A 21,736-nucleotide genomic window follows, 5' to 3' on the forward strand; every position below is an offset into this window, starting at 1 on the left:
ACCTTCAGAAAAGAATCATATAAAGCGGACAACACCAATTAGAGTCATTTCTCAGTCTGGATAACTGAACAAAAGTGATAATTTATTTTTAAAAGTCTAGATATGAGTTGATCTTAGGCGAAAATCTGAAAATTAGTTTTTATTTAAGATCTGTCACTATTCAGCCCTGAATTCAGTCTGGAAAATGAATGAAATTGAATTTTTTTCCAAGCTGTACTATATTTGCTTCAGAATTGTGGTCGTTTAGCACCCCGAATTAAAGACCCCGGGATAATATTAAACCCCGCTACATAGCCATAAATAACTATAACTATAAAAAACAAACATTATAAGAAAAAATACATATAATTAAATTAACAAACTAAAAAACAATAACAATCGTTTATCATGAGATCAATCTCCTTTGGAACCATACGACAACGGATTGATGAGGTCATAATTCTTTTGAAAGCCTTCGTCTGGAGGCTCATGATGTAAATACAAAATTCCAGTGTGTTCTTTCTTCTTTTCTGCCAATGTAGGATAACCAATATGCGGCATTCCTTGAAGGAAAACAAAATAATAAAGTCAATCATAAAATTTTTTTTCAAATTAATTAATGCAAATTCTTTCATAACGTGAGACTGTATTTAAGTAAAAATGAAATATTTTTTTTTGTAGGTTATGTAATGTTGTTTGATAAGAGATGTATCCTACACTTTATCGATGCGAAAAGATGACTGTCTATATGAAAAACAAGCCTAGAGAAGTACGGAGGTCAATTAAGGTTGCCTTTTAAAAAACATGTCTTCGGCTATTGTGCACAGTGTTAATGAGTATGTATATAATTTACTATGATAGTTTGAAGTACGGTGCGGGAGTTATGATAAATGATAATACAGATCTTCGCCTCTTTTTTGCATTGTTATTGAGCATGTCTCTCATTTAATATGAAATTTTTAAGGTATTAGTTGTAGTATGGAGACCTTATAATAGAAATATCTAAGGCACTGTATATCGGGGTAAATGAGACTGTCTATTAGTTACAAAGACAGAGTGAAGGACTGAGTGGGAGTCAGGAGATATGATAAAAAAAATATCGTCGGCACTTTTTCGCATGTTTAATGAGACTTTCTATAAGTTACTATGACAGTTTGAAGGAAGGAGGTGGAGTATGGAGACATGATAAAAGACACATATTCGGAACTTTTTCTCAGGTTTAATGAGACTGTTTATATGTTAATATTAATTTTTGTTGGATGGAGGTTGTTTATTGATAAATGATAATAAATATATTCGGCACTAGTGCGCAGGTTTTATTAGACGGTCTATAACTTAATTTTAAATTTTGAAGGAAGGTTGATGTGTGTGTATAAATTATAAATAAATATATTCGGCAATTTTTCGCAGGTATAATTAGAATGTATATAAGTTTCTATGAAAGTTTGAAGGAAGGAGGGGGAGTGTGGAGAATTGATAAGACATATATTTGGCACTTTTGCGCAGGTTTAAGGAGAATGTATCTAACTTTATATGAAAGTTTGTTGGTATGAGGGTGTGTGTTGTGAGATTATAAAAGACATATATTCGGCACTTTTTAGCAGTAATAATGAGAGTGTCTATAAGTTACTATGAAAGTTTGGATGTAGGATGTTGTTTCGTTATATATTATAATAAACATATATTAGTCACTTTTGCGCAGGTTTTATTAGTTTGTATATAATTTAATATGTTAGATTGTAGTAAGGAGGTGGAGTAGGGAGAAAAGATAAAATACATATCTTCGGCACTTTAGAGCAGGTTTAATTAGACTGTCTATAAGTTACTATGAAATTTTGAAGGAAGGAGGGGGATTATGGAGAAATGATAAGACAGATCTTCGGCACTTTTGCGCAAGTTTAATGAGACTATCTATAAGTTACTATGAAAGTTTGAAGGAAGGAGGTGGAGTATGGAGAAATGATAAAGACAGATCTTAGGCACTTTTTCGCAGGTTTAATAATACTGTATATAAGTAAATATGAAAGTTTGAAGGCATGAGGAGGAGTATTTAGACATGATAACAGACAGATCTTCGGCACTTTTGAGCTGTTTTAATTAGACTGTATATAAGTTACTATGAAAGTTTGAATGAAGGAGGGGGAGTCTTTAGAACTGATAAAACACAGATCTTCGGCACTTTAGATCAGGTTTAATGAGACTTTCTATAATTTACTATGACATTTTGATGGAATGAGGGGGAGGTTGTAGAAATGATAAAAGACAGATCTTCGGCACTTTTGTGCAGGTTTAATGACACTGTCTATAAGTTAATATGAAAGTTTGTATGACGGTGGTTGTGTATCGAGAAATTAAAATACCTTTCTCTTGAACTATTGATCAGTGTTTATGTGAATGTCTATAATTTTAAATTACATTTAGAAGGACTTAGGGGGAGTAGTGTGAAATGATAAAAAACAGATCTTCGGCACTTTTTATCAGGGTTAATGAGACTGTCTATAAATTACTATGAAAGTTTGAAGGACGGAGGTGGAGTATGTAGAAATTAGAAAAGACAGATCTTCGGCACTTTTGATCAGTTTTAATGAGACTGTCTATAAGTTAATATGACAGTTTGAAGGTATGCGGGGGAGTTTGTAGAAATGATAAAAGACATATAGTCGTCACTTTAGCGCTGGTTGAAAGAGACTGTATATAAGTTAATATGAAAGGTTGATGGACGGAAGTGGATTAAGGAAAAATTATAATAAAGATCTTCGGCCCTTTTGAGCAGGGTTAATGAGACTGTCTATAAGTTACTCTGAAATTTTGTAGTTCGGTGGTGGATTATGGAGAAATTTTAAAGACAGATCTCAGGCACTTTTGCGCAGCTTTAATGAGACTGTCTATAAGTTACTATGAAAGTTTGAAGGAAGGAGGTGGAGTATGGAGAAATGATAAAAAACATATCTTCGGCACTTTTGCACATGTTTAATGAGACTGTATATAAGTTACTATTAAATTTTTAAGGACGTGGGTGGATTATTTTTAAATTATAATAGACATATCTTCGGCACTTTTGTTCAGTTTTAATGATACTGTATAAGTTTCACTGTAAGTTTGAATGCAGGTGGTGGAGTATGGAGTAATTATAAAAGACAGATCTACGGCACTGTTGATCAGGTTTTATTAGACTGTATATAATATACTTAGTAATTTTGAAGGAAGTAGCGGGAGGAGGGCGTAATGATAAGAGACAGATCTTCGGCACTTTTGCTCAGGTTTAATTACAATGTATATAATTTACTATGTAAGTTTGAAGTAAGTAGGTGTTGTATGGATGCATGCTAAAAGACAGATCTTAGGAACTTTTGCGCTGTTTTAATTAACTGTCTATAATTTTATTTGAAAGGTTGAATGTATGAGGTTGAGTATGGAGAAATGATAAAAGACAGATCTTCGGCACTTTTGCGCAGGTTTAATGAGACTGTCTATAAGTTACTATGAAAGTTTGAAGGAAGGAGGCAGAGTATGGAGAAATGATAAAAGACAGATCTTTGGATCTTTTGCGCAGGTTTAAGTAAGTAAGTAAGTTTATTTGTAACACGTAATATAAAATAAATGCGGAGTAAAAAAAAGAAAAAACAAAATAATATTATCCACAAGGATATAATAAGGAAACAAACAACATAAAAGACTGTCTATAAGTTACTATGAAAGTTTGAAGGAAGGAGGTGTAGTATGGAGAAATGATAAAAGACAGGTCTTCGACACTTTTGCGCAGGTTAAATGAGACTGTCTATAAGTTACTATAACAGTGTGAAGGAATGAGGGGAACGATGTAGAAATGATAATAGACATGTATTCGTCACTTTTGCGCAGGTTTAATGAGACTGTCTATAAGTTACTATGAAAGTTTGAAGGAAGGAGGTGGAGTATGGAGAAATGATAAAATACATATCTTCGTCACTTTTTCTCAGGTTTAATGAGACTGTCTATAAGTTACTATGATAGTTTGAATGAAGGAGTGTGTTTATTGATAAATTAAAAGACAGATCTTCGGCACTTTTGCGCAGGTTTAATGAGAATGTCTATAAGTTACCATGAAATTTTGAATGAAGGATACAGAGTATTGAGAAATGATAAAATACAGATTTCGGCTAATGTTTGATGGGAATTGGAGACTGTAGCAGATACAATGTACTAGTGTAGTAATGAGGTGGTGTGTGGTTGAATGATAAAAAACATGAATCCGGATATGGTTCGAAGCGTTTATGAGACTGTCTTGAAGATAAACTGAAATTTATTTGTACTGAGAGTAAGTAATAAGACATGATAAAAGACATGTATTCGGAAATTTTTCGCAACGATAATGAGAATATCTATAACTTACTAAGAAAGTTTGAAGGAAGGAGGTGGAGTATGGAAGTAGTGTCTTATATAAAGGTTTCAACCCTACAAGAAAACCTACGCCTGAGGCATGAATATACAGTGCAGTTTAACCGGTACATTGGCTTACCAAGGACAGTTAGCTATTACTGTGAACGATATATAAGTTACCAGACTGGTTTTTGAGGCAATACTGAGTGGCCACTCTAAGTGAACCTAAATTATCTCAACTTTTTGAATATATCTCTCACTATGACTGTGTGTCTGAGCGGGTGTGCTGCCATCTATAACCAGTCTAACCTAAATTCAACGTAACGAAGCATGATGTCAAAATGAATAGAACTTGAATTTTATGACTGTTATCTGATGTATCCGATAAAAACTTTGAAAACGAATTTGTTCTTTTTGGTACTTAGATTTTGTCAAATTTATCCGACGTATCTGACATGTGATGTTGATAATGCATTTAAGGGATGTTGATAAAGCATTTATTCACTCTGATACTTAGATTTTGTCAATTTTATCCCATGTATCTGAGAAATAGATGTTGATATAGAATTTAATAACTCTGATACTTAGATTTTGTCAATTTTATCCCATGTATCGAGACAAGAATGTTGATATCGAATTTAATCAAATTCATGGATGTATTTTATTAATTGTATACAATATGTGAGAAAAGTGATGTTGATAATACATTTAAGAGATGTTAGTAACTCACTTATTAACTGTAATACTTGTAGTTAGTCAATTTTCCACCATGTATCCGACAAAGGATCTTTATGTGAACATGATTCACCTTGATTACCATCTTTTGTCAGTTTTATCCGACATATCCGACAAAGGAAGTTGATAATGTATTTATTCACTCTGATACTTTGTCGATTTTACTTTGTCGACTTTGTCTTTATCTGATACTTTGTCGATGATTTTGTCAATTTTATCCCATGTATCCGAGAAAGGGATGTTGATATAGAATTTAATAACTCGGATACTTAGATTCTTTCAATTTTATCCGACAAAGGATGTTGATATAGAATTTAATCACTCTTATATTTAGATTTTGTGAAATGGCTGTATTGTCTGTCCAGGAAGCGAATTCAATCGATAATGAATGTTAATAAAGAATTTGTTCAATTTTTTTTTATAATTTCCTGAATTAAATTTCTGTATTGTGTATCCAAGAGGTGGATTCAAGAAAGAGTTTATTACTTACTTACTTACTTACAATTTTTTCATAATGATATATCCAACAACGGATGTTGATAAAGAATTTATTCATTCTGATACCTAGATTTTGTCAATGTTATCCCATGTGTATGACAATAGATGCATGCAAATTCCTTTTCTTACATCTCCGATGTTTTAATAGACATTCTGAACGTGTGATATGCTAGCATACTCTAAAAATAATGAACACATAACAATGTAATGCATAATATATTTTTAATGAAATAATGCTATGTAGAATATTAATACAAAAATATATTATGATACATTATTAATATCAATGATCAACTTTGGACATTTTAAATCTGTTCCATAAAATAGTTCACCACGTTCTCTCTCGATATTGTAGCTATTGTCTTCTCTTAGTTCGTAATCAGTAGAATAATCATTATTCCATTTTGAGTCATACACAATTTTTACTGGTGTTTCATCAACAGGCTCAATATAATGTTCTTCTTTGGTCTTATTTGGTCTAATGACTGTTTCATTAGTCATAATAAAGTATCCTGAGACTTTGTTTCTCATCAATTCATATTTCTATTTTATAGTCATATTATGTGTAATCATCCTCTCTATTATTCGGGCCATTTCACTGTATATTATTACATTGTTTTTGCAAAGGTAATAGTTTCGGCATGTAGATAAGATATTGCTTTTGATATTAATAGAAGAGTAGGCCTTCCTTTTTTTACCTTCCGTTGAATGCTAATATCCGAAAGCTGACAATTGGATGTATCAGTAGGTAATGTGTTACCTGCAACAGTAGCAAGGAGTTGTCCTCTATCATCAACGATTATTTTTATATTGGCATTCTCTTTGAGTGCAATCATCTCTGGAGATCTCAATCTCGCATATCCACCAACATAAGAGTTGAATTTTTTTCGGTACTCCAAAGAAATTTAATTCCTTACTGTCATGACAATGCATGCATACATCTCAATAATGCTAGTATTTATACTTGTTCCACCCTTTAAATAATTTTTCTCGTCAGCTTTCACTGCTTCAGGTACATTGTCGAGTGAGCACACTTTATTTAAATGCTCTATCTTCTCATTTGTAATGGTTTAGCTTACGTATGTATCGTTCCACTGCGTGAGCAACATTAATTTAATAATACAATAGACCAGATATTATTGATAACCCGCCATAAAGTACCAGTGGGAAAGCCGCATCGTGTCTCTGATTAAGCATAGAGTACAATTGTTAGAGCCATAAGCATATTTCATGTCATTTTGAGATACGTAAAAAAAAAGTTGAATAATTTCGAAGTCCAAAAAAATTGTCCAATAAAAAAACAGTGCTACTACAAACATTATTTTTCTAATAGTAAAGGTCATGACTAACATATTCATACCATTCTGATTTTGAGTTTGGAAAATATTAAATGTGATTTTTCAATGTTTTAAGTATGTTTCATCTCATTCGAAGACATGTAAAAAAAAGTTGAAAAAATACAACGTTAAAAAAAATAATAAAAAAAAGTTAAAAAAAAATTGGGGGGGGGCAAAAAGTTGGAGGGGAGGGGGCCCCTTCAAGTTTGGGGATAGGTAACCTTTGGGGGTTGAGGTCCCTGGTGGTTAGGGCCATTGGTGCTTATGATCCTTGGCGATTCGTACTCGTATACACCTCACTACTTGATTTGTAAGGATTTCTATGGATTGTTCTGAATTTCATTATTAAAATTCTTTTCTTGACATCTACATCTCTCTTATTATAAACTTTTTAGTATAATATAACGTTAGATTCTATTTTAAATTGACAACACTTTTCAAAAACCACTTTTGTATTATACAGAGCACATAGAAGAAGCAAAGCTAGTTCTTTTCGTAAGACAATTTTATCATCGTTAACCATTTTTATAGATTAATATTGTCCCAAGTTTATAATAAATAGACTATGAGTTAACATGCTCTCTGATATTACCTTAACTGCTAATCGGTTTAACCCTTTTTTCTCCACCTTCATATGATCCAATTCGCAAATGTTATCTAGCTCATTTTTTTCCCTTGTTATTCAAATAAGATCGTTCGTACAGTCCAATTCGCGAATCCCTTATCCCTTTTTACAAATAGTTAGCATTTACACAAAATGTTTCAACAGCATATGTCAATCAAACAATTCTGAGTGTAGCATCCAATTTCTTAATTAGCAACGACACATTCCTAAGAAACTAGTCTCGAGTTAAGGCAATTGTCAAAAAAAATAGGTGTTGCCTCAGAAACCACTTTTGAATACGTAATGTGAAAATCAAAAGTTTTGGCTTATAAACCTATGTCTAAACCAGTCTGTAAAGGCATATCATGCAATCACTCGTACCAATTTCTAGTTTTTGAAAAAAAAAAACAAAAAAAAACACGTTATGATGAAAGTGCCTCAAAAACCCGTCTGGTTGCGTTATACAATCTCAATTATACTTTCAAAACTTGTTTGATCGCTTTATATGTCTATAATATAAAAGGATTGGTCGCTTTTTGTAATGTGCACGTCAAACTACACTGTATATTCTTGTAATCGTGGGTATTGCCTCAAAAATCAGTCTGGTAACTCATGTATCGCTCACAGTAATAGCTAACTGTCCTTGGTAAGGCAATGTACTGGTTAAGCTTCTCTGTATATTCATGCCTCAGGCGTAGGTTTTCTTGTAGGGTTGAAACCTTTATATAAGACACTACTACTGTCTATCAGTTAAACTTATCTATTTTATGAATATGTTTGTTTAAGGTTAACTGATAAAAGAAATGTATCATACACTTTATCGCAGGTATAAGGAGACTGTATTTAAGAAAATCTGACCTAATGTGGGACGGAGGTGGAGAATGGAGAAATGATAAAAGACATATCTACGGCACTTTTGCACAGGTTTAATGAGACTGTATAAGTTACTATGGAAGTTTGAAGGAAGGAGGTGGAATATGGAGAAATGATAAGACAGATCTTCGGCACTTTTTAGCAGGTTTAATGAGACTGTCTATAAGTTACTATGAAAGTTTGAAGGAAGGAGGTGGAGTAACGAGAAATGATAAGACAGATCTTCGGCACTTTTGCGCAGGTTTAATGAGACTGTCTTTTATTTAATATTAAATTTTGATTGTATGTTAGTGTGTAAGGAGAATGGATAAAAGAAATATCTCCGGCACTTTTTCTAAACGTTTATGTGAATATTTATAAGTTAACCTGAACTATAGAAGGAAGAAGGCAGAGTATTGAGAAATTATAAAATACAGATCTTCGGCACTTTTGCGCGGAATTAATGAGAATTAAAAACTGCCAACGCCACTGAGAGAACAGCGTTACAACTGGAAGAGTTCAAAAAGCCTTAATTTTATTTATTGAAATTTGAACTTTAAAAGATCCAAGTTAAAATTTCCTGGAAGTAGGAACATCCTTTAGTCATTTTTTTTTACTTGTTACACAATACCTAGAGCTATCATCATTTATAGTAACAGCAACTGCAAATTTTCGTTTTTTGGGCCTTCCAAAAGACATTATATTATATAAATAACTGATGCGTTGGAAACTCAATACTCTTATTTATTCTATGCATGACATCATATAAGGAACATAATACATGACGTCATTTACAAAAACCAAAATTAAGGCTCTTAACGAATTTTCTCAGACTTCTGACCTATCTAGAGTTTTTTATGCGAGAATATTCCGAGATACTAATTTTCCCGAAAAAAGGAGCCGTTTTCGAGAAAAAATAAATACATACATATACAATTATTGATCACTTATATAAAGATATATATAATGTATATGTGATGTATATATATATAATGTATATATATATATATATATATATATATATATATATATATATATATATATATATATATATATATATATATATATATATATATGTGTGTGTGTGTGTGTATGTGCATATGTGTGTATATACATATATAAAATTCATGAAAGGCCATATAAAACTTATGGAAGATACTTCGGATCAGCACCAAATTTCTGAGTCCTAACAGTACCAAGGAACGCATAAATGAAATCTGATGGTTCGAATTGATTAATTGGAAACGGACGCAACCATATCATATCTTAAAGAATTAAGAAATATTGGGAATTCAACTGGTAATGAAAAACACCTTCGGTAAACACGACGCAGGCGCAAAAAAAAATAAAAAAAATAAAAAAAAATACGTGGATGAAAAATGAAAAAAGCTAAAAACATAGCACCAAACAGCTTAAGAAAGCGCAGCTTTCCTTTGAAAGTGTAGTTGTCTTTGGGAACCAACCGACTGTTAATGTTTGATTTTTTTTTCGTACGAAAAGCGGTGAAAAATTCAACTGATTTAGTTTTGCTTATATACCTTCACAATTCAAAGTGGCAACACTGATTGAAATGAGATACTGTGCTAAAAACCTAATAATTTTGAAACAACTAAAGAGACTTTTTAGAAAATCGTGGTTTCAGGTTTGAATAGACCTCCGAAAAGCCCAAGGGGCAAAAAAGTTTTATTTTTATTTTATTTGTAGTAAAAAAAAAAATTGCAAGTACTCTCGTTCATCACTATTTGTTGAATTGCATAAAGGACAGACAGACAGACGGACAGATATATTTTTTATTATTATTATTAAATGGCTTAAGTGAAAAAAAAATTCTCCAGGTAATTGCTTTTTGCTAGTGAATCATTATCACCAATTTAGGTTTCTGACACTGATATTAAAATTTACGTTTCTTGATCGATTGATCTAAAAAAAAAAGTATTTGATCATAGCAGCAGCACTAGCAAAGATAATATGAAAAAAAAAGTTGTTAAGGCATGTTCACAATGACTAGCCACCGAAGTTTAGCTAGCAGTGAGGTTTAGCTAACACTAGACCCACTAATAATAAGATATATCTGATTAGCTAGTTCATGGCCCATTCAAAATGAGATTTAACTAATACCAAAATTTCACTAGTGCTAATTTCAGGAATTACAACTGGTTCCCGTAATTGGCGCTAGCTCGATCTCGGTATAAGTCAGATCTCGTTGTGAATGGGCCTTCTAAATCTTTCCGTTAGCTAATAATGGCACCTAAAAGTGCTATTGTTATTCCAATTTTACACTTTATGGCGGCACTATGAAGATGAGCTTATAAAAAAAAAAAAAAAACAGGTAGATATAAAATTAGCGTTTGAATGAGACCTTATCAGCTCTCTAGGATGTTCCACTGCCCAACTAGTAGCGAATAAAAAATAAAAAGAAAAAAAAAGAACATTGCTACCAATACAAAAAAGAAACTGTCCTTGTTGTTCAAGGTGGAGGGCTGTGAATTTCCTAAATGGGGTTTTTGACAATGGCGATTTCAATGGTGTACTTTTCATTTCGATCCGATGCCATTATCGTAGGGGTTTGGTTTTTTTTCAAAATTCCTTTAAATTTATTTGCAAAGTAATATTTTAATTTTAAGATTAATGGAAATAATGGTTGCCAATCTTGGATCAGCTGCAAATGGTATTTTTTCCTAACTAGACAATTTTTCTGAACTGCCTTTTTAAAATTTTGGATACTATAGGCTCTTTTGGATACTATATTTGGATACTCTTTTGGATTTTAGATACTATAGTCTCTGTTCACTCTTTTAGTAAGTTGCAGCTATCGCTGCAACCATATTGCCTATGGTCCAAATCTTGACGTTAGGCAGAATTCATTATTATTAAGATCTCGGTGTTAATAAATTGAAAAGATGTTTATGAAATAGTCAAATTCACAATGAGATTTTATTAATACCGAGATCTAGCTCGCACTAATTCTAAGAATCAGTCGAACCTAAACCTCACAACAGACATTAAGTTAGCGTCCAGATCAGGATCGAGACAATTGAAGTTCAATCGATCTGAACTCAGAAAGGCCGAGCCAATCAGTATTTTTCATATAATTTTCTAATTGGCTAATACCCAAATCCAGATAGATAAAAAATACAAACAAAACAAATAATAAACAAAAAGTGTAATAAAAATAAATGAAACACTGGAAGGAGCTAGTTGGGCTCGTCTGAGCTCAAAAGCATCTGTCGACAAGAGATACAATGAGAACGGACATAAGAGTACGGACATATGAGAACGAACATAAAGACAAATGCATGGGTTAATTAAGGTATTGATTGATTTCAGCGCTTAAATTATCAATCGTGAATTGCAAAATCCGATCACTTGCACCAGCTAATACCGGGTTTCGGACGGGCTGAATTTCAGTATTAGTAAAATCTCACTGTGAATGGGCCTTATTACTAAGATTAGTTAATGACGATAATTAGGCAATGCTTTTAGCTAATACCAGACCAATTGCTAAGGCTTTTTGGCACTTTCCCATTATGTGGACACCTCTAAATACCAGTCACGAAAACCCGAGGCATCTACTCGACAAAAGCGAAGATTTGATGCTATCTGATGTTGTATAAACAAGTATTCAGGAATTTCTCACTCTGGGAACTATATTTAAACTGTTGTTTTTTTGGGGTTTAGGGGGGGGGAGGTACCTAGGTTAGGTTGCGTATTTAATATATGCAATGCTTCACCCCCAACCCCCGCCCCCTAATGTACAAATATATAGCCTAAATTTGTTTATAAACTATTATGTATTCATCTTATTTTGTTTTATTTCATTAGCATTAACCAAACTTGACTTTTTAGAGGTGTCCACATAATAGGAAAGTACCTGCTTTTTTAATCGGCTTGCTCAGATAGTAAATTTTCACAGTAAAAGATCGTTTGTAGTCTTTTTCTGTACACCCAAATATTAATAACTAGTTAACGCCGAAATTTAGTTAATGACGAGGCTCAATTAGCGCCGAGATTCAGCTAGCACTAGGCTCATCCCCAATAAGATATATCTGGTTGGATAGTTTAAATAGAAAATTGTCACCACCATAGGTTTGAATTTCTGAGTTTTTTTTCTATACCGCTAAAGGTTGATAATGTAAATTTCTATACAGGTAAATTTCTATACAGTTTTTTTTAATAATAATAATAATTTATTTTTGACCCACTATACAGAAAATGAAGTGGAGTAACACAAGAAAAGAGAAAAAAAAAATAAACAAACAAAAAAAAAACCACAAAGATACATTTAACAACAACACAATAAATAAATATTACACTCAATGCGCTGTGGCTACCCGGATAAGTGGGTGGTTAACACCCAAAGTAGCATAAATGTTCTCTTGAAGACGTATACTTTGTCTGACAAAACAATTTACAATATCCGGAGCGCCAAAAATCCGCATAATCTTTCTATTACTGTATCTGCGAGGTAGATACAATAAAAACTTGCAATATCTAAAATACATAATTCTAATATCGCTAATATCCCCTGGCCGAAACAGGATGTGAAGGCCAGCTGGGAACAAAACTGCATGGTCACAAAAACTCGAGTACAATTTAGCCAATGCTTTTCTGTTATATCTTCCCCTGTTGGGGACAATTTTGGCGTACCCCAGTTTCAGCTTATCTTTAATATCACTCAATGTCCGGAAAAGAAATAAAGTAAGCGATTTGCGAATATTGATCCCAAGACATCGGAAAGATTCAACACTTTTTACAGAAACTACGCCGCAATCAAGCGGCATTGCTGAAGATTTTGAATTAAACACTAAATATTCGCAATTATCAGTGTTGAGGCTTAATCCGATTTCCCCATACAGCCGCGATACAAGTAGTACAGACTTCATTAATGTAAACTTTGACCTGCTAACAAGCAGAAGATCATCCGCATATGCAATATAAGAGACGTTTGACAACCCTGAAGAGTAAGAAAGTGGTATCATATTAAGAACACTCAATAAACAAGCTTTAAAAATATGAGGTGAAAGCACACTACCCTGACGAACCCCAGGTCTAACTGGGATTTTACCAAGGGCCCGGGACCCCTGCCTCAACTGAATAAATGAATTCTGGTACCAACACCAAAGTACACAAATAATTGAACTCTTCATTCCCACACGTGCCAGAGAAAACCATGCCTGAGAGTGACACACAGTATTGAAAGCTTTAGATAGGTCTAACGCACAAAAGTGAACTTCCGTTTTTAAACGAGGTGCTTCTTGTAACACCTTTGCAAGTATACGGTGGGCATGCTGGTATCCTATACGCGACTTAAAACCGAACTGATTTGCGTCATAATCCACCTTATCTTGAATAAATGGGAGCAGTACATATTCAAATAGTTTGCTTAAATTACACGCTACAGTGATAGGGCGGTAGGATCCACAATTAAGCGGATCCTTCCCTCGCTTCAGAACAAAGTTAACAGTACCACACAGGAAAGAATCAGGCACTAGTGAGCTACTAACACACATCTGAAAAAGTAGTTGCAGATGTCTAATCAACTCGGGAGAATCGATTCTTAAATGTTCAACACAAATTCAATCCAAATCAACAGACTTAGATTTTAGTTTTTTAATGCTTTTCACAACAGACTCAGCATTAATAGGGATAATATCTTTCTGCTGTAGTCTACGCGGAATAACTGAATCAAGCAATTTACAAAACCTGGAATGGACTGCATAATTTACTGTACCGAAACTTGTCGAGTAATGACTAACCCATGAATCATCGGGTATTGAACTGGACGAAACAGTCGGGTTTAGATTACTAGAATTAAGCACTTCACTCCATTGCCAAGAACTTTTCGGAAATTCCTTACCCTTATATCGGACGCTTCGCAAGTAAGATTTGAATTCAGATTTGTTTTTTTTTTTTATATTAAATACATGACCCGAAATGGGGCGGCCACACGCATTCCATATCCGAAGCCACATTTTTGCCCGATTTTTCACAATTTTTAACTGAGGGTCCTCTTTCCATAAAGAACTTCTAGTTTTCGAACGAATACGTGAAACAGGGACAGCTATGGCCTCGGCTTGTTTAAGGCAGGCAACAATCTGAGAATAGTAAGAATTAAGTTGTGATCGAACATTAGGCGAGATGACACTGGTACAAAGTAAATGGTAAGGAACTGTCACAGATGAGAGCAGAGCTGCCAAAGTACAGATATATAATGTCCAGTTAGCTTTATTCCATTCACGCTTATCATACCATTTCGTGCTCCGTACAGAAGATTCGCACTGATTCAGGCCAGAAGAATGCGAAACAGAGACGGTAAAAGAGAGGGGGAGGTGATCATAATCTCTTTCTTCATCATGAACCTCGACACTCGAGCATATCACACCAGCCGAGCAAACACAGTGGTCTATACCAGACACACATTCACTATTATTAATATATGAAAAATCTGCACTCTTGGCTACTATCTGATATCCATCTGGCAAAGACTGAAGCACAAGATCAGACCGAGTTGACTCTCTATTTATGGTACAATTTAGATCTCCCACTATGATCCACTTAAAGCTATGTCTTTCAATATTCCGAAGGAAATTCTTCAGAGAAGACACAATTTTTGTGAATTTATTAAATGACAAAACTGTTTTTTTATCATGAGGTAGGTAAGTATTGATAATCACTAGATTTGCAATTCGAAGGGCAATAACATTATCACAAGAGTGTATGCACTGCGGAAAGAAGCACGAAGGTCTTTTACACACAATACATGCAAGCCCCCCGGAAGGTCTGCCCTCGTCCGTCTGGCACTAGTTGTATAAACTAGATGTTCATCACTTCTGTTTAGTGAGCTGACACTTACAGCTGGCAAAAGATGTTCCTGTAGCAACACGATGTCAAAATCGATCATTTTCTGATTTATTGAATAATCTTTGTCTTTGGTGTCATTTATGTTCAGAGAACACACAGAAAACGTTACTGTTCCAGTCATTTCTTATTCGAAGCACGCTTAGCTATGGCACTGAAGATTACGCGGCCCTTTAGACTGAATGCAACATGGCCTTCACCACATAGCGCACACTTCGGTTCGGCCAAACATGGTGCATCTTTTGTCGATAAATGCATTCCGCTGCAGCGGGAACAGCTGGAAGGGCTGGTGCAATTGGCCTTCATATTATCAGGTGATTGACACTTATAACAGCAACGGGGAGGACGGAGGCACTCAAATACTCGGAAAATTTCATATTCTACCCTAACCCCGAAACGAGGTGCATTTGTAAGTCCAACAGCATCGTCGAAGAATATCTTAACAGTCAAGGACTGCCCGATGCGCTTAGCGTCTACAACTCCTTCACGCCCCACGAACAAACTGACATCATAAGCTAGCGGTATGCCTTTAAATATTCCAACGAGTATCCGCTCTTGAAGTTTTGCATCGCATTTCAGAACATTAGGTACCGCATCACAAAAGTCCTTTGCAGCAACTGGGTCAATCTGCACTAAAAGTGTATTGCCCGACGGCTGGATAGAATGAATGGCTTGGTGTCCCTTGATTTGGTCAATAGAATCGCGACTTTTCACAGGATTGTCAAGCTTGGGAGATATTCCAGAGATTACTACAATAGTAACAGATGTGTTTATATTTGTCTTACATAAGGCACTGGGCAAGGAAGGAAGATTCAAATAATCACATGCCACTTTTCGTTTATATATTTAAGTGCTCGGCCGAGGGAGCTAATTTTGCTGACTAACCTGGAGTAGGGTACTGTGGGGATAATCGGCACTTCAGTAGGTGAGACAATGACAAAAATTGGCAGCAGGGTATTATCAGATTCACATTGACGCAACAAGTCCAAAATATCTTTCAAATTTCTCTGCGAAGCTAGATCACCCTGGTGCTTTGGAACAGATTTATTCGGATCTGCTATACCCCAAAACTCCACTTTGGCGTCTTGAATGACTTTATCATCAAAAAATTCCAGTGTATGATTAATTATCGTCACGTAATCAACGCCTTCACGATAATTTGATTGGAGAAAATTCAGAATAGGTAAATATTCATAGTCCATTAATATCTTGCTCACGTTACAGCACTAACATTATATATGAGCTGCACAGACAGAATGCGGATGAGATACAGCTAACAAAACCTGTGGGAAGTGCGGGTACCCAAATCGCCTTTCCCCAGCAGTTTAAGGATCAATATCCGGCCGGTACCGATACGGCTCTTGTGTTTGTTCCCGCTCTCTTCTGCACAGGCTGTCACTAATCAGCGAAAAAACAATGAAAATTTGGCTATTAAACTATATTATTAGCCAAATAATCCTTTTTCTTTCCTTTCCCTTAAAATTTGAACTTTGTTGCTACCGTATTAATAATCCAAACAAGCAATTAGTCCATATCAATAAGTTTACCTTAGATTATAATCCGTAGCAGAAATAATCCTCAAGGTCACTGAATATATTATAGCTCAAGGCACTGAATTAATACAATTTCACAGCTGGTTTTAAAGTTCACTAGATCCAAAAAGATGATGTTATCACTCCGGAGACTAAACAGAGACTGACAGACTCCGGAGAGACTTTTCTATACAGGTAAAGGTTGATAATGTATATTTCTATACAGGTAAATTTCTATACAGTTTTTTTTCTATACAGGTAAAGGTTGATAATGTAAATTTCTAATGGCATGGCCTTATTTCAGCTCCCCAAGAGAAAGAATGAATTGAACTTCGAATCTGGTTCTTGCAAGCTGTAGAATTTAGCTAAATCTTATTATGAATGGTTGGAGCGTTAGCTAAATTTCATTGTGATTGGGCCTAGTTAATGAAATCTAACAAAACGGAGTATTTTCAAAACATTTTTTGTTTAACTAATTTTTTCAACCGACTCTAAAAATACATAACTGTTCATTGTCAATTTATGTATTATATATTGCATAAAATAAAGAAAAACTATGTCCTCTCTATCTAACTTCTTTTTTCTATACTGTTAATGTTTTTTTTTTTTAATTTACATTATCAAAAATAATCAGATATTTCTCTACAGATTTAAGTATGTATGGTAAATAATAGATAATTCATCACCCTTTAACATTGTGAACCGTTAGGCAACTCTCCTTACTGTGAACTGATTTTACATTCCACGGAGCAAAAAGTAACACAGAAAAAAAAAAAAAAAAAAATCATATTCAGACCCAATATGTTTTTTTAGATTCATAGTTTCACTCTAATTTTAATTCTTGTAATGATTCTCAAGAATTTTGCTCTTTGACTTTTTTTTGTCCCTTTGAAAATCCTTGGAAGTCAGTTTTTGGTATGCTGCTGATTGTTTTTTTTTTTTTTTTGCAATTGGATGGTAATATAAGATGTTATATTCATAAAGATAGTATTTCTGTTACGGCTACCAGAGAAAAGCATTAGTTAATAAAATGCATGCAAGTTTTAATCACATCAGGCACGTAAGCAAGAACTTTTTCCGGGGGGGGGGGGGTGGAGGCCAATAATAAAAAACATCACTTTTCTCTCATGCCTCTAAATTCAAGGAAAATTTGGGGGGAAGTCCGGGCCCCTAGCCACCCCCCTGCGTACGTCCCTGGATCACGTTACTATTAAAATTCACAAAAAGCAAAGAGGAGAAAAAAGCCAACCATACCTTGCTCAGGATAAACTTCTAACTAAGCTTCAAACATCCAATGAAAACCACTAGAGCAAAATCTACAAAGTCAAATTCTACAAAAGAACTTATTGAATATAGAAGGTGAAACTAGCACGACCCTTCCACCAACTGCTTGCTCTCAGCCTCCTTGTCGAAAACCCAATCCATTGTCGTATGTTGGAGATTGAATCTCCAACATACTCCATGCCCCTTGACTATCTGGATATGGACCCCTCTTGCCCCCCCCAATAAAAATGTTGGAGATTCAATCCTAGCGGGGGGTGCAAACCCCCTAGCTTCCGCTGGATAAGTCCATGCCGTTAAGTTTCTACAATTAATCTAATAGGTTGAAATTGGAACTGGGACTTTAACTAGGGATATATGGAAATAGGGTTTTAATTTGAGTGCGAAAATAATGTAGACATAAAGGGAGGGGTTAGTATTTGCTTCATCCTACCAATCCTACCCTAGGCGCATTAATTTATAATAGACTATAGGCAGCATGTGTTTTGGCGAGCTTGTTGCGCATTTTCTCCCTTGCCACCAGAAACAAGTTTCCGCCAGTATTTGAAGAAGGCAAAACCGGTTATTCAGGTCTCCTATATTACCATCATTCTTGATAGATGCATCGTAGCCGTTTATTTGCTCGCGCAAAGCAATGCTTTTCTATATCATCTGGTAATTATTCAGTAAATGAATGCATATATCCTACTAGGTTCAATATCCTTGTTGAATTTTACGCTATAACTACCCGTGTATAAACCTTACCAAAGGTTAAAATGATGAAAAAGGGTTCAGAAATCTACGGTAAATGTGTTATTTGAAATTACAGTTTTTAGGTGGGGGGGGAGATTCAAATACAGAGCTTCATCTGTTTAGTCAGGGGGGTAAATCGATAAAATATGATAATTAGTTGGCTAGAAAGGGGGCATTTTAGGAGTAAAAATTTCTAACATTTTTTTTCATAACTATGGGAGTTACACGAGAGGAGCGAATGAAGCTCTGAACAGAGGGATAGAGAAAGTGATTGATATGGCTTCATGATATACGATATATGGTACACGGTAGAAGAAAAAAGAGCGCTTTAGAAGTAAAACGTTTCAACGTTCTTTTTGTCACAACTATAAGCATTTAAAGACAGGAGAAAAAAGTAAAGGTCTAAACAGACTGGGACAGAGGATGTAATTGATATGGCCACATGACACATGATAGAAAAAAAACAATGCGTTTTAGGAGAAAAACTTTCTTTTTGTCAGAAAAACTTTCTTTTTGTCATAATTACGACAGTTACATGAGAGGAAAATAGATTGAAGCTCTCAAGAAAGTGGAATAGAGGATGTAATTGGTACGGCCAGATGATACACAATAGACTGTACAAGATAGAAAGAAAAAACAAATTTTAGGAGAAAACATTTTTGAAGTTTTTTTTTTGTCATAAGGGAGTTACACAAGAGGAGAAAAGGAGAAGCTCTTAGCAGAGTGGGATAGAGGACTTAATTGATATGGCCTCGTGATAGACGTGTATAATGGCCTCAGGTAGATTTGAACTACGATGAGATGTTAGCAGCAGCAATTACTTCCTACTAAAAGGCCTGGAAACTATGTGAATTTCTTTGCAGTTGCTTTCTCTTTTGATTGATACTTGATTTTGAGAAGAAAAAAAAAAAATGCCTGAAAAGCGGTTAATTACCCCTTCTTTGAACCCTATCTTCGCAAATTTTGCTCTTTTTAAAGCAAATATTGCTCAGCTCAGTATCGCAGTATATATTAGTATCAGTATTGTATATTAAAATCAGATCACCAACATATCACTATCTTGCAGTATTTATTAGAGTCAGTATCGCAAAGTATCAGTACTGCAGTATATCAGTACCAGTATTGTACATCAGTATATCAATATATCAGTATTGCGGTATTTCAATATCAGCATATCAATATGTCGGTATCAGTATTGTAGAATATATTAGTGTGATTACGCTGTGATTCTTGTCAGCTTTATAAGCTGCAGTTCTATTGTGAACTGCATGATTTGTTTGATTATTGCAGCATAATAAAACTGGTCTTAATATTTGAATTTCTTTATGGTTTCATAATTCATTTTAGAGTTACTTGATGTATCTTCAACCCAAGGTTAAATGGCACTGGCATTTTAACAATTCTCTAAAACACCAGAGGAAAGACACTTCGAATGTTCGAACAGCTTATGCTTTGAATAGATAATTAGCACGCGTCGTAGCTCAGTATTGCCTAACGTATTATGTTTGATAGTTTGAATAAAGAGAAATCAATATTATGTTTAATATTTCTTTCCTAGAAAATGATAGTACCCTCCCAATTTCGTTATTCCAGGGCTGGGATAACGGACTTATTTGTGGATATAATACCACAATATGTGGGCATTCGAAATTTCGAATAACTCGGTCTTCTAGCAAGAAAAATGTTGATTAGGTGCTCTGAGCATGAAGGAAATTATAGAGACAAATAAGAAATTTGTCTAAAATTGTCCTAACCATTAATTCTTGTTCACTTCGCTTTTTTAACGTAAATTCGACGATAAATTGATCATTAAATGTTTATTTTTTATGCTCATATTTTGATAATAATGTATATCACGCTAATCTGATATATCAAGACTAGGCCGTATCCAGGGGGGCGGGGTAGGGGTTTTGAACCCCATCCCCCCCGAAAGTTTTGTCCGACTTGTAAAAACGTAACAAAAATGAATAAAAACTAATTTTTGATGCGTTTTTTTTGTACCCCCCCCCCCCGCCCCGAAAAAATTCTTTTGTAATCCGCCCTTCCCCCGGAAAAATCCTAGATATGGCCCTGTCTCAAGAGATAATTGAAACTGGTAATCTTGAACTGAAAGCCATTTTTTGAATTTAAAATTGCAAATTGTATTAATATTCTGTCTAAAAGAGCATTAGGAAGTGATAAAGAAAGTTGCGAGCTTTAACAGGAAGGTTCAATAGGAATTCAAAACTAATGGCATCACTGAGGGTGCAGGCTTACCCAGCAGAGGTAGAAAAACCCAATCCAGTCAGAAATTGAATAGATCCTTTTGTTTTTAAACTATTTTTATTGATTTTAGATCAGTTCACACTAGGTTGGAATGTATAACACAGGCTAAATTTCTATTAATTTTAATTAATGAATAAACCATCGCGTAACCAAAAATATCTGACCAGTCCAACCAGGCATGTTATGGGTAGCCTATTGGTTTTGAAATACAAAGACCGCACCTTTTAAAACCAAGACTGGGAGGGTGGGGTGGAAGGGGTGCTAGCGTACACCTAGGACACCAAAAATATCCGAATAATAAAAAAATCTGCCATGTTTAAAAAAAAATTCAAAAAAAAATACAGTAAGCCAGCCTTAAGTATTGCTGTTTTTTTCTGTTTTTTGTTGTTGTTGTTTTTTTAATGGTTTTTTCGATTGCATTTTGTGGAGTGTAGATACATTAATTAGCATAGAAAATAAATATTTCTAAATTAGAAAATTTTTTAGGTATACGCAAAAGCTCCATGTTTATGCACCTGGTATCAAATATGTCTTGCGGTTTTGACCACACTGATATCCAAATTATTCTTATTTTATTTTGACAAGCAATTATTTATTGAACTTGTTCGTAATTTTTTCAATTTAAGAACATCTTTTGATTTTATTTTTTTAGAAGCAAATGTCTGCAACCGCTTTTTGATAATAGCATACAGAAAAAAATTTGT

At 34.4% G+C, this 21,736-nt stretch overlaps 1 protein-coding gene across 3 annotated transcripts in view; it reads right to left on the bottom strand.

Moving 5' to 3' along the window:
* Positions 1-378: 378 nt before the first annotated feature.
* Positions 379-21,736, bottom strand: part of LOC148949905 (glycerol kinase-like) — a 126,812-nt gene continuing 105,454 nt past the window's right edge. For all 3 annotated transcript variants that reach the window (XM_089091992.1, XM_089091991.1, XM_089091990.1), the window contains exon 13: positions 379-542. In XM_089091992.1, the coding sequence (XP_088948118.1) occupies positions 394-542 (149 nt within the window). In that variant the 3' untranslated portion in view covers positions 379-393. The remainder of the gene's footprint in view (positions 543-21,736) is intronic.

The sequence above is a fragment of the Artemia sp. Qi Xiang Cuo genome, chromosome 7 (genome assembly GCF_049724085.1).
Source record: "Artemia sp. Qi Xiang Cuo chromosome 7, ASM4972408v1, whole genome shotgun sequence".
NCBI lineage: Eukaryota > Metazoa > Arthropoda > Branchiopoda > Anostraca > Artemiidae > Artemia > Artemia sp. Qi Xiang Cuo.